This window comes from Falco rusticolus, chromosome 17, assembly GCF_015220075.1.
Source record: "Falco rusticolus isolate bFalRus1 chromosome 17, bFalRus1.pri, whole genome shotgun sequence".
Classification (NCBI taxonomy): domain Eukaryota; kingdom Metazoa; phylum Chordata; class Aves; order Falconiformes; family Falconidae; genus Falco; species Falco rusticolus.
Window position 1 is genome coordinate 4,909,945 of NC_051203.1, and position 14,095 is coordinate 4,924,039.

At 54.0% G+C, this 14,095-nt stretch overlaps 2 protein-coding genes across 2 annotated transcripts; one reads left to right on the forward strand and one right to left on the reverse strand.

The window, feature by feature from the left end:
- Positions 1-3,357: 3,357 nt before the first annotated feature.
- Positions 3,358-9,021, forward strand: RHEX (regulator of hemoglobinization and erythroid cell expansion). The gene is made up of 6 exons (XM_037410580.1): positions 3,358-3,510; positions 5,717-5,808; positions 6,449-6,537; positions 7,395-7,502; positions 7,876-7,937; positions 8,283-9,021. Exons 2-6 carry the CDS (start codon positions 5,792-5,794, stop codon positions 8,487-8,489), a joined length of 483 nt encoding a protein of 160 aa, XP_037266477.1. The 5' UTR covers positions 3,358-3,510; positions 5,717-5,791; the 3' UTR covers positions 8,490-9,021.
- A 2,541-nt stretch (positions 9,022-11,562) lies between these two features.
- AVPR1B (arginine vasopressin receptor 1B) lies at positions 11,563-13,754 on the reverse strand. The gene is made up of 2 exons (XM_037410725.1): positions 12,776-13,754; positions 11,563-11,870 (listed from the first exon to the last, which is right to left on the reverse strand). The coding sequence occupies exons 1-2, from the start codon at positions 13,752-13,754 to the stop codon at positions 11,563-11,565; spliced, it is 1,287 nt and encodes a 428-aa protein (XP_037266622.1).
- Between the last annotated feature and the right edge of the window lie 341 nt (positions 13,755-14,095).

The window sequence follows — 14,095 nt, forward strand, 5'->3', positions numbered from 1 at the left end:
GGACCTGCCCACAGCCATGGGGTGCCCCACGCCCCGGCAGCTGCAGGGGGGATGCGGGAAAGGGATGTGCTGGCAGCATTGGGCAGCTGCTGAGCAAACTTTAAAAGAAAAAGACTAATTAGCTGTGATGAACTGCTTGGGAATCTGTAACTTTCCCTTTTAAATAGTGGTCAAGCACCATCAAAGCCTGGTCAGGAAGAAGCTGCAGCAGTTACACATCGCTTTACAGCCCCTGATGGGCTCTTCCCCAGTGGCTGACTTTTGTTAACACAAGGATGGCCGTCTCATTAAGCCTCTGAATGCAAATAAAAAATGCTAACGAACAAATAAAACCTTCAGATATGGAGGGGAGGTGCATTGGGGGAGGCGAGGGCTTTCTTGCTGCCAGCATCTCTCAGACACGCGGCTGAAGGCTTGTGATGATGCTGTGTCATCTCTGTGGTGCTTTTCCATGTTTATGGCACTGTAATAAGCGGGGACGGGTGCCACAAAGGGAGATGTTCTACCTAGCGAGCACCGTTCAGGTAATTAAGGGGGTTTCTACCCTTAGCGCTGTGCTGATCAATTTTCCATTTATCCTGGCTAGTCTATTTTATCTAATTAAAGTCCTCGCCCTGGGAAATTAAAGTCCTTGTCTGTGGGGCACAGGTACCAGCAGGGCCGTGAGCCCAACGTGGCCACATGCGACTCCCACTAACGGGAACGGCTGAGAAAGAGCCGAGTCGCGGCTCCTGGTAGGGGGAGTCTCGTGTCTCCATCCCCGGGAGATGCTGCCAGGCTTCTCTTCTCCCTGCCTCTGCAAGGAGCTTAAGCTTAAAAAAATCTTATCCAAGGTTTCTGCGGTGTGAGCGTGGAGACATGGGACACGGCAGAGTCAATGCTGATGGCAGATGCGGCTGTTTTATCCAAGTCAAATGCAAATTCCCTGCATTTCCCCATGCCCAGGTTGGGAGCTGCGGTATTTTTTACTGAGTGGCTTTTATATAAAGTTATCATCTATTTCTCTTTTAAGATGCAGTTTAATGTACCGGCCTCCCTTCTTGTTCTAATCATATATTCATAGAAGGAATTAAAAAAAAAACCAACCAGCTTCCGAAAAGAAAAGCACTCCCAGCAAGTGCCAGATCAGCCGAAAGCAGCAAGTCGATTGTTACAGACATGGTTTATAACCCGAAAATCCTGTAAGAAAATCCAGCCTGAAGGGTCATTTGGCTTCTGAGATAAACGTGAGTGTGAGCTGTAGTACAGACAAGCCAAATACTTTAAGCAAAATAGTTTATTTAGTGGAAAAGAACCCAAATTGGATCATCATAATCTGCAAACTCGTGACAGTAGATTCAGTGTTAAAATGTGAAGATGAAAGAAATGAAGAGGCCAAGCCTTTCGTTTAGAAATTTTTGAAGTTAAGCAAATTTATTTCTACTTTCATTTAGCTATTTTAAAAGTAATTTTAAAATCCAAACTCTTAAAGGGAAATCAAAAGTTTTATACCCAGTTGAGCAAAATGGCTTTTCCCCTCTTTCTTTCAGGAGCCAATGCAAGACTGAGCAATATTTGTCCAGAAAATTGGGAAAAAAGGCTTTGCTTCATACATCCTTCCAGCTGCACCTTGATGTTTGAAATACACTTTATGTGTTATAAATGTACCGATATACGATGCCTCTCGCCTCAGCTGGGGTCTGCATGGTGCTGCCCATCCCTGCCCATCCTCCAGCTCCTGCGGCATGACGGCACCTCCCGGCACACTGGGGACAGCCCAGAGCGAGGGAGCCAAACATGCAGAATTATTTATAAGACTGGGAGCCTTTGAATCCGTCTTGTTAATAAAACAGCAGAAAAAGGGCTTGCGTTCAGTAGAAATGTAATGAGAGGTGACTGCCAGCCACTGGAACGTCCCAAGTCTTGTAAGTTAATATAGCTTCTATAGGGTCGTGTATCGCTCCAGGCAGCAGCTGTCATAAAGTGCATCTTACCCCGTCCAGCTTCGCATCCGTGCCCTCAGATACGTTAGAAATAGGTTACTCATAGGCACCTCATGCGGAAAGCATACCCCTCACCAGTTCGGCGTGCGGCGCTTTACTCATTTTAAGTAATCTGGTTTCAGGCTAAAAATATGTTATCTGTGTTCTTTCTTCGTATTTCCTTTAGTTTAGCCACTTCCACAATTAGCTTTGACTGATTCGAATCGCACCCAAGTAGCATTTTCTGAAAAGCCTTTTTTTTTTTTTCTCTATCAAATACTTTTTCCACCTGTTAATCTGTTTATACATCACTGAACACTTGAAGGGCTGAAACCCTGCAATGGCAAACTTTGACTTCAAAAAAAACCCATAAAAAGCCAAGCAAGCTTCAGCTCAGTCCTCACCTGTGTCACAGAAGCGGTGGGTGAAGCAGGACCAAACCCCCTGGGATGGAGCAGGGGGATGATGTGGTGCTCATGGTCCCAGGGGGTGGGGGAGATGTGGGCAGCTCGCAGCAGGGACCTGGCAGGGGACCCCAACTCGTGATGCAGCTCCTGGGGGCGAACCCCGACGGCGCCTGGCAGCTGCGGGTACGTAGGGCTTCTCAGGAGCCCATCTGCTCTTTGTCTTTATGAAGTTGGGGGGATTTGCTGAGATGCTGGGGTGTTATCCCCCCGGGAGAGGATTGCTATGGGAACGTGGGGGTGGCGGAGATGTTTAAACACCAGTGGGCACCGTCCCCATGAGTCAGGGACCCTGTGAGAAGTGGGGTCCCTCTGCTCCCTGCCCATCTCCTGCCAGCGAAGAAGCACAAGAGAGGTCGGGCTGTGGCAGGGCACCTCCAGCACCAGATAATACGTGATGCCGCAAGTTGTTACTGACCAGAAAATTTTCCCAAAAAACAGGCAGGTGGAGGCCCATTCACCCCCAGCAGGCACCGAGCCATGCCAGGCTCTGCCACCATGTCCCTTATGATTTAAAATGTTTTGCCCCTCTAGAAGACTTTTACTTGGAAGCACCCAGAGCACTTTTTGGGTGGCAGCTGAATTGCTGTGGGCTGAGCCGGCCACGCTGCCGCTGGTCAGGGCTCTCTGCCCTCAGGGATGCTTTGCTCCAAGGAAGCTCAGCTGCATCTCAGCAGAAAGCTGCTGGAGGATGGAGTGAGAGGGAGAAATGCCCGGGAGAGAGGGATACAGTGATCAGCTCCTGGGATAGAAGGATATACTCCTGTGATAGAGGGATACGCTTCTGCCCTGGAGCAGAAATGGCCACAGAACAGCACAGAAACACCCAAATATATTTAAATGAGCCAGCTGACAGAGAGGAAGCGCCATGGAGCCTCATGTGGGCTTGTTCCTGCCATCACCATCGGGGTAGAGCGAGACCGCATCCGGCACCGAGCTGGCAAGCCCTTCTTCCCTGCCGGACCCCTCCAGCTGCATGGCCACCGAAAATGCTGCCAAAACATCCTTAACTCCGGCTCCGTCCAAGGCCCTGGCTGCTCCAGTCCTGCAGGAGAGGGAAGGTGCAGAAAGCTCTGGTCTCCCAGGTAAAACGTGGCTGGATATTGCGCTCCATCGACGGGATGACTTGGGAAGCAGCGGGGTTGTTCATCAGGGCGAGAGCTGGGTTTGGTGTCTGCGTCTGAAGGATGCCTGCAGGGATGTGTCACTGCCAGCCCAAGCTTTAGCCTTAACCTGGGGCAGCAAAGCTGGACTCCAACAGGATTAAAATAATTTGAGGCATTTCCACAATTTTGCTTGCCTTTAGACGGAGGGTAGACATCTTGAATTTACTAGTCGGTAACCAGCCGAGTAGGAGCTTTTTACAAGCCTTGATTGATTTCAATAAGGCGTTTTGCTTGAGAAAGGGTTAATATCTTGGGGGCTGGAGGCGGGGGGGAGGCTCACAGCAGATTACCTGGCACACCAAAAAAGTACATGCTGCCAGCATCTTACTAGCTGTTATCTTCAAAATAGACATTTCAATACGCATATGCATATCACCTCTTCGATCTGGCCGTACCCCATCTCAGCAAAGAAGCTGCCTGCTACTGATATTTGGATTTGGGTCTTCTTTTGCAATTTCCTTTTGAACAGCTCATTTTTCAGATTGTTATCTGCCGCAGCAGCGTCTCCCGCCCCACAGTAGGAAATGAGCCATTTAAGAATGACAGCCGGCTGAGTAGGATATTGGGGGACAGAGCAGTTCAATAAGGGAGGGGGGAAATTCCGGCAAGAAACGGACTTTTAGCTTGGCAGTGGCCAACCTGGTGGGGTAAGTGGAATTCCACAGGAGACTGGGGAGCTTATCGTAAAAAGCTTTTGATGAATTACTCTTAGAAATATGTCATAGAGGAAATTATAGAATCTGGTCCATAGGACGGGTGATGCCTTTGCTCTAACTATCTATCTATCTATCAGCCTATCAATCATATTATTATGGCTCCTTTAATCATCGTATCAAAGCTTTAGTTGCAAATATCTCCTCATGTTAGCCATATATAATTAATAAGTATATAGGCACTGAGTGAAAATGTAAAGTGCGTTTTTGCAAGTGAAAGCTCACAAAACGAGCGTCCTCCGTTGCTGTCCCTTATTGTAAATCTCTTCAGGATCCTGGCCGAAAGCCCCAAGCCAAGGGGCCCAGTTCAGGCGTGTGTGTTTTCTGATTATGTGCCTTAAGTCTCCCGAACTTCAATAGGATTTAAGCGCTCACCTGGAATTAAATCCGAGGTGTTCCAAATGCAGAGGTGGTGAAGGGCCCCTGAACTTTCTGTCTGGATCTTGACTGATGCAAGAGCTTGACACCAAACCTGTGTCCTTCTTTTGGTTACTTTCTTCTATGGGTTGGGGTTTTTTTCCAGATTAGAATTATCAAGTATTTTTTTGTGGATTTTAAAGAAAAAGAAAAAAAAAAAAAAAAGAAATGTGAGAGAGGATTAAAGAAAGAAGAGTAAATTTCAGTTCTTGTTACTATCAGCACCCCGGTGGAGCCCAGAAGCTCCAGGCATGTTGCAGGTACACTAGGGTGGTATATGGAACCATTAAGCTCAGTGGTAACAGCAGGGAGAGCCTGTGGCGATGAGAGATGCTCGCCCGCACGGTAGGAGCCTCCCGCAGAGGGAAGGCTGGGTACTTTTATTTTAGCTCCACGATGTCAGACCGCTGCTTTCAAATTGATGTGGAGCAGCATGAAGCCCAGTGGTGATACTGAAAAATCAAAGACAAAACTCTCTAATGCCTGATTTTGAGTGTTCGACAGCATTTCGGTGCCAAATGTGGAGGGATAGGTTCCGCCCAACATGCACACCGACTTTGTTCGTGGTTCATCTTTATAGGGCCGATCTATACATATTAGTGGCATTTTGAGAAACTATTAGAATACTCATTACAGTTCAAAAAACTACTTATGTCTGTGCGCTATGTTACATGTGGTGTAACGGGTCGAGGGGTTGGAACATCTTCCTCCTTTCTTCTTAATCATCATCTTCCTTTTCTTCTCATCCTTTTCATGACCTTCTCTTCTCCTGGCCCTGTTTCAGCACTCTTGGCTCATGTCTTGGTTTCGGACCGGTTCTTATCTCCTTAGTAGCTAGACTACACATTGCAGTGTTCTACTAGTAGCTAAACCACATAGCGCAGCGTCGTGCAGCTCGGTAACGTCACGGATACATTAGTTGTAACATTTACGGTTAAGCACACTGCCAAAATTCCTCCGGTGTCAATGGGACCATTTTGGTTGATTGTCACCAGGGCCGGCTGCCTCTCCCTGTGCCCCCTGAGCCCTCCCGCGCTCCGCTGGGCACCACCGGGACGCCTCCAGGAAGGATGAGCGCTTGCGAGTGGTGAGTACAGCATGCCGGGCTCGGGAGCCGCAGGCAGCCCTTGGTACCCCCCTGCAGCAAGGGAAGCACCCTAAGGTGGGAGGATGACGGCTGCTACGGGGGGCACCTTTCGGCGAAGGCTCCCAGCCCTCGGGGACGCCGTGCCACGTGCCCCGGAGCGGTGGTAGAGCACAGGGATGCTGCAGCCCCCATGGCTGCTGGCACCGCGCCTGCTTCTCGCTGTGCTGAGGGCAATTGCGTGTCATCACTGGACGGCCCCGCTGAGCAGACACGCAGGCGCAGGGCTTGGAAAGGGCTTGTGATTCTGGCAGGAGCCATAGTTGCAGCTTCAACCCTGCAGCACAACCCCGCTGGCAACGAGGCTTTGCAAAACCCTTCTTACGGTGGGCACCCAAAACAAAAACAAAAACAAACCAAAAAAACAAACCAAAAAAAAAAGTGCAAGGAGCGCTAGTTATTTTTGAAAATGAAACCCCAGATTTTCGGGCACATTGCCTTAAAGACAAAAACCAAACCCCGATACTGTACCAGCAAACCTTGGTCTAAAACGTGCTTTGAAGCAATGGCAAACGGTACCTGAAAGACTCAAAATAATTCGGTGATGTCTTTCACTTAGACAAAATATTTTTCTCTTGTTCAGGTGGGTGCTTGTTACCATCTCAGCTGTCACCTTGATCCTATATGCTCTTCTTTTGCTGACACTTTACATCATGCTCAGCAGGAAAATAGGTAATTTTCTGTCTGGTCACTGTACCTGTCATGCTCCTCGTTCTCGCTCCCAATCGTCCAGCTTGGTGAGAAGCATTTGCCCAACGCTTCAGCATCCCCCAGTTCGTAAAGCACAACCACGTCCCTGCTCTGGGTCCGCTTCTCGCTCCCGCTCTGGGGAGCAGCCAGTGCTGCTGCGGAGCCCATGTGGGGTGAGCATGGGAGCTGGGCCCCCCCAGGGACCCGCCGGACCCCCAGGTGGGCTGGGCACCAGCATGGGACCATGGCAGGGACTGACCCCCTCGCTGTGCTGGGGCCAGGCTGCGGCCGGGGGGGGCTGCCCCATAGCGCTGTGTGAGCAGCTGTAACGGTGTGGGCAGTACCGGACAGGGCTATACAGCCTTTTGTTGTTTCAAAAACATTTTCTTTTTATTGCTTTTGTTAGTAAGGTGGTGGAAAAACACCATCAGAATCCCTTTGCAAAATATTCATTCAGATGATGCTACAGCTGCCAGCAGGGAAGCTCTCACGCAGCACTGCTGCCCACGTTTGTGCAGAAAGAAGCTCTGCTCGGCCCCACGGGTCAAACTAATTTCGAACTTGCATGGGAAGAGGCCCAGATGCCGTGATTTAACACTGGAGTCGTTCATCATGGGAGAATAGCACGTGCACTTAACCATCTCGCTAATTGAATTGATAGATACTTGCCTGCTCCAATACATAATAACGATGACTGCTGTGCCAGCGGCTCGTGTGGCTTTGCTGTGGGGCAGCGCTGAGGGTCGGGGGTGGGTGGGGGTGTGGGGCATGGGGTGTGTGGGGTGTCGGACACCTCCATCCCGGCTGGAGCGGGATGCTAACCTGCCTCTTGGTTGCAGCCAGCCACTCCTGCAGCAAGCAGGCGAGCAGCAGCCCTGCAGCACAGCCCTGGCCGCCCGCCCCCCCTTCGGCGGCAGGGCAGGGGGTGCACACACCGGCCTATGCAGGTAAGGGCACCCTGTGCCAGCCGCGTTCTGTGCTGGCACATGGCTCTACGTGCCTGGTATTGCATTTGGGCAATACTCGCTTCCTTAACCAGCTGTGGAGACCCTCGTCTGGTGGCCTTGGGGCGGGAGAGGGAGCGAGTGGTGGGGCAAAGGGTGAGCACAACAGCCACTGGCAATTCCAGTTGCCTCCTGCCTCCCCTGGGCTTTCCCTGCCCAGTTCCCACCAGGGGGATGGAGAAGGCAGGGATCACACTGATGCTTCTTGGATTTTCAATTTTCAGTCTTGAGTGCATTTGCTTTTTTTCCCCTTTTTCTTTCCCCACCTTTAACTCCCCCAAGTAGCGATGGAGGTGATAACGCTTCTGGTTTTTAGGGAGCCATGACACATCTTCAGAGACCTCGGAGGACTCGGAGAGCAGCCCCTCCTGCCCGCAGGTACGGCCGCAGGGACCCAGCCGTCACCGAAAGCAACCCCAGCCACTGCAGCGGAGGTGCTGGCCGCTGCCGGCACAGCCTCTGCCCAGCTCCAGACCCACAGAGCAGCAGCAAGGGGGCAGATGCACGGGACTGTACTGAAATACCAGCGGTGGGGCTAGGGTGGGGGCTGTCACCCCTTACGCAGCGTTGCCTACTTAGAGGGAAGCATCCCCCGGTGCCAGGGAGCCCTCTGGGCACAAGCCAGGCACCCGGAATGGCTGCACGCCCTCCCGGGGGTTCAAGGGCAAAGCCACCCCGGGTGGATGCTTGTGCCTGACCTGGGGTTTGTTCCTGCTTCTGCAGGGCTCTCACTCAGAAGAAAACCTCAATTACACGTCCCTGGTCTTCCCGGGGAAAGGCTGCATGCCAGGCTGCGCCGCGGACTACGAGAACATGAAGACGGGGGCAGACTATGTCAATGTGGACCCAAAGAAGAAGAAAGCAGATTTCTGGCACTGCTCCAGCCCTGTGGCATCCAAGTCGATCGAGTACACTGAGGTGAAGCTGTGACAGCCGGGATGCTGCTGGCAGGGTTTCGGGTCAGACTGCTACCAGCACGGGGGGGATGGCTAAAGACCCCCGCAGCCACACGGCCAGGGCTTCCCCTTCCCCTCGCCTCCGTCAGCGCCTGGCACGGGCTGATGCTGGCCAGCTTTTATTCCTTGTCACACGTCAACCCACCGATACAATTTGCTTGGTATTTTACTTAAATACATCACTGTTCCTGAAGGCTGCTGAGTGTGGGATGGCGCCGGGAAGCGTTCCTCCTGCCCAGGCTGAAATGTGCTCTCCAGTTTTGTGTGATGGCCCTTTCTCTCATTTCATGAAAGCAAATGAAACACCCCCCCTGCCCTTCAGGATGTAGTCTGTGGAGGGAAATGTAGCGGTCTTCAAAACATCCACCCAAATAGGCTGGCGTCTCCTCTGAATGACACTTTCTTTGCTGATCGCTGTCATAAAATCCGTTTAAATCCAGCTCCTTCACCAGCTTGGCTCTCGCTGCCTGACAAGCCCTGATTCATCACCCTCCCCTGCACACCTTTTCCTTTGAGGCTCAAAGTCTTCCAAGCCCTCGTTGCCCTCAGAGCTGGCCTGGGGTGCCCATGCAGGTGGCTTGACCCCCAGCCACGCATCGAGGGGGATGCCAGGGAAGGAGGGTGACCCTGCCAGGGAGCTTCCTCCCCCAGCTGAAAGCCGTAGTCATCATCCCAGGTGGCAAACAGCCCAGGGCTTCCCCGGGGATTTATATCCCCCCTCCTCAAGTGGAGGACCTGGGCTGTGAGGGGCACAGGACTTGACCGCAGGTCTCCATGTAAGCACAGGCAAGTCAAGCCCCGCTGCATCTTGTGGGAAGGGGTGGCATTCCCTGTCTCCCACCTTTTGCTTGTCCTGCTTTGTCCCTGCACCAAGTGCCCTGGGTGTGGGGGCTGGGCTCCCCCAGCTGAGCGATGCCTGCAGAGCTGTGGAGGGGAGTTGGTGCCCTGCGCTGGGGCACAGGCCACTGACCCCCCCTGTGATCCCACGCTGTGTGTCACATTTTCCTTAAATACTGGCTTAATTTCCAGGGGACTTGACATACAGCGCTGCAATTTTCTCTAACAGCACGGAGCTGGGGACTCTGGAGCTTGCAGAGATAAGCTTGGGATTGTGAGCTGGATGTGCTGGGAAGGCTGTTATCTTCTCGGAGGTGCTGCTTCCCCTGCTTGTCATGATTGCATTTGTCAGGTCACCTTCATGCTCCTGAGCTTCAGGAGAGCCAGTGCCTGGCCAGCCCTGCCTGCAGCTCTGGCTCGCTGGCCTCGCTCTGCGGCTGCGAATGGAGCTGGTTCCTCCCCATCACTTTGCATTTTGTTACTTAGGATTTTTCAAGAAATAAGCTTTCCAAGTGCTGAGGAAAGGGAAGCTGTGCCGTAGCTGGGAGCTCTAAGGGGGATGGAGCCCCCTCCGTCAGGGATGGAGCCGCCCCAGGTGCGTTTCAAACTGACTCAACAGTGATGCGCTTCAGTGCAAGGTTGTGAGATGATGGATTTGGTGTTGGTCCTGGGGGGTCAGGCACTCCTGGTCTTACAACCTTGTGCAGATCCAGCCCAGCTAGAATGGCCCATGAAGGAAAAGGTTCAAAACCCCAAACAATCTCTGGAAACATTGCTAGAGGGCAGGAGAGGTGTGTTTATGGAATGGGAGATGAGGCCAAAACCAGCTAGTGGGAGTTTCTGGAAAAAATCTGATTCAAATGCTTGGTGATAAAAAAATGAAAATAATTTCAAAGTATCTTATTTTCAAAATACCTCATTTCAAAATGTCTTATTTTCACAGGCTTAGCCTGTGATAATAGAGGGCATAATGCACCTTGCTTGCAGGGAATTTGGTACCTTTGGTACTCACGGAGGCACACGTACATCCCCCATCAGCAGCTTTTGAGCTCAACCTCCAGAGCAAATGGATGCTCTTGCCTGCCTGACGCTTGCTTCTGGAACAAACCAGCTTCTGGGAGACCCACAACACGCAGGGAGAAGGGCAGGGGCCAGGCTGGGACTGCAGGGCCATGGCTTGTTCCTGGCTGCCAGCCACCCCTCCTCTGTGCTCCCAAGTTCCCTGAAGCCATCTCTGAGCCCTGGGTGGCTTCAGCACTCTGATCTCTGCTAAATAAGACAAAAGCGTCAGCGGTTTGAGAGCAGCTCTTTAATGGGATGCAGCAGCTGTTGAACAGCATGAAGCAGCCCCACGCAGCGGCTGGGGGCTGTGAGCGAACCTGATGGAAAGTGCCAGAACACAGAGGGTGGCAGGATCTGCCTGGGCAAGCTGGAGCTGGGCGAGGGCTGCTCCGAGCAGCTCTTTGGTGGTGCCAGTGCTGGATTTGGGATGCCTGCATCAGCGCAGCGCAATGCTGCTGTGTGGTAGCCGGACAGCTGCGCACAGCAGGAGAGGATGTTTTTGCCCTGTGGGTTTTGTTCCAGCCCCATCCCTGGCCCTGGGGAGGTGGGCAGGGGGTCTGGCTCCAGACCTGCCCGTCAGCACAGAGGGGAGAGCGTGCTGTGCCCCAGGGCATGGGAAAGCTGTGCCTTTGTCTGTCTGTTCCGACTGCAAAGCCTTGAGGATGGGAGATGAGTAACTTGCTTGCAGGGAGCTCTGGAGCAGATGTAGCCACGTTGCCTCCCGCTGTGCTCAGGCTGCTTCACTGGCATCTGTCAAACACCCAGAGCTCAAGCCCCTCCAGGAGCACAGGCTGGTGCAGCATCCCCTGGCAGATACCCAGGTTGCGAGGCATGGCTGGGGCAGAGCAGCCAGGCAGCAAAAGCCTCCCCAGCAGGCGGGGGAGGTGGATGCTGTGGGCAGGACACGGATGTCGGGGCTCTGTCCATCTCCCCCGATGCTCACAGCAGATGCAGCGCGTGCAGCAGCGAGCAGACGGCAGCCAGGTGGACAGTGATGTTTTCCGGGATAAGCACGTAGCCTTCTGCAAAACGAGATGCTACCAGGGGGGGAGGGACACACCTCTGCCGAGGTGAAGTTTGTGGTGCCACATCTGGTGGCAGCTGTCCCCAGTGGAGGGATGTGCCCCGGGACCAGCCACTGCTCCAGCCTAGAGCGTGCCGGACTCGGTCACCACCTCCTCGCAGGGTGGGTAGAAGTCCCTGGCGCTGCCCCCACGCAGGGGGAGGCCAGTGGGGCTGGGGTGGTGGCTGTGGCTCAGGATGGTGGTTTTCCTGCTGCAGAGGCTCCCGGTGGAGGCCTGTCTCCGCAGCCCGGGCCGGGGGCCACCCCAGCAGGACAGGCAACGTGCTGCATCCTGGAGCAGGTGCCCGCTGAAGAACATGTAGATCCAGGGGTTGCAGCAGCTGCTGAGGCTGCCCAGCAGCATGGTGATGGTGAAAGCCACGTTGGTGGAGTCTGGGAAGGCAAGGGAGAGAGCTGAAACATCCACCAACCTGGGCAGGGTCCCAGTGCGCAATGGGCAGGACCCTTGGGGCTCTTTTTCACTTGGGCATGTGTCCCTTGTCCCATTCCCATCTGACTGACACGTCTTTGGGTAGGAGAGTTTGCAGCGTGGCAGACAGAGCCAGGCTCTGCCCCGGGCTGAGGGCTGCAGGTGGGTGATGTACCATCACAGGGCGCCCCCGGAGCACATCGTCAGGGGGTGCTGGGACATGAGACCCAGCAGCTTTTGGACCTTCCTTCAGCCTGTTTGCTGGCCAGAGCATCTCCCAGAGGCCTTTCAGTCTTGGATAAAGTTCCTTCTACCCACGAACAGGCTAGGAGAGCTGCTGAAAATTCCAGCAGAAATCAACTTATGGAAATGGAAATCTGCCTCTGAAACCTCTGCTGCTGGCTCAGCAAAAGCCGTACAGGCACTCCAGGCTACGTGTGAAGGACCCGCTCCAGCAGCACGGCTGCTCCGTGAGGCAATCCTGGCAGAGGATGGGAGCAGCAGGCACAGCTAAAACCCTCCCTGCAGTCACATACCAAACACAGCAGCTCCTCGAGCAAATTCCCACATGGAGGAGGAGACACACACGGCAAAGATGATCCCACATGTTTACACATCCCTAGAGGTGACGGTCAGGAGCCATTGCTTTTCAGTGTTTCTCTGGTGAGAGCAAAGATTTGACTCTGCAAACAGTTTTCTATAATTACTACTGGGGAGCAAAAGTACAGCTTCCCCCATGATTTTTAAAATGACAAAATAACAGACAGCTCTTGTTTGTTAAAAATGCAACGAGCGTGCTGTGTGTCTTGGATGCCCAGGGCTCTGTGCCTGCTCTGGGCTGCAGCCCAGCATCCCCACCGCTACTCACCGTCATCAGGAGCATCCTCGTCCCACACTGACCACATCTGCATGCTGAAAAATGGTGCCCAGCAGGCGACGTAGGCCACCACGATGACAAAGGTCATCTTCACCGTGCGGATCTTGGCACGGGAGATGGTACGCACACTGCTGACCCGCGAGGGCTGCCCACTGGGGCCCTGGCCGCTCTTCTCAGAGGAGCAAGGGGCAGGAAGGGAAGCTGCTGCAGGGCCCCCCGTGCTGGGGGCACCACTCTGGGTCTTGCCCTTGAGATTCTTGCAGATCTCGTAGCAGATGAGGCTGTAGCAGACAGTGAGGATGCCGACGGGCAGGATGAAGATGCACAGTGTGGTCCAGGTGATGTAGGCTCGGGCTCCCCATGGGTACCTGAAGTCTGCCCAGCAGTCCAGCACCCCCGAGCCCTGGCGCACCTCCCGCAGGGAGAAGATGAAGATCTGGGGCAGGCTAAGCAGGCAGCTGAGCAGCCACGTAGCCCCGATCATCACGTAGGCCTGGCGGCTGGGCTGCTGCAGGGTGTGCAGCGGGTGGCACACGGCCATGTAGCGGTCCAGCGTCATCACAATGAGCATGTAGGTGGAGGCGAACATGCTCAGCACCTGCAGGTACTTGACTGCCCTGCAGAGTGGGTCTGGCCCCAAGAAGCGGTATGTCACTTCCCAGATCATCTGCGGTAGCACCTGGAAAAGCGCAACACCCAGGTCGGTCAGCCCCAGGTGCAAGATGAAGAGATGCATCCGGCTCATCTTCTTCCTCAGGCGGTACATCGCCAGCAGCACCCCCACGTTGCCTACGGTCGCTACAGCCAGGATGGTGGCCAGCACCCCGATCTCTGCCTTGGCCAGCTCCTCATCCCGGGTGTGCAGGAGGGTCAGGTTGGGGTCCCCTGCCAGGGTCTGGGGGCTCAGCAGCCCCTGGCTGTGCCCAGGCCAACTGCGATGAGTGCTGTTCCAGCCCCAGCCTGGCTCCATCCCGTCGGGAAGCCCTGCAGGAGCGCAGGCAGCTACAGTGCTCGTTTCCAACGGCCTGTTGAACCTTCCCCTCCTCCCCAGGGCTGAGCTGTCAGGATCAGTGCTGCCCCTGAACGCTGCTGCACCAGCTCCTCTGCTGGCAGCCGGTGGGGCTGGACGTGCCTCTTCCAGCGGTCCCCAGCACCGGTGCAGGCTGTCACCTCCGTCTCGCGCAGCTCAACGTTACCCTAACGCTGTTCTAAGCAGCTGCAATTCCCTTCGCTGGCTGGGCTCTCTCCAATATTCTTGTTAAGTGAAGAGGTGCAAGAGCCCCTGGTTCAGCCCTTGAGCTTTCCCTCATC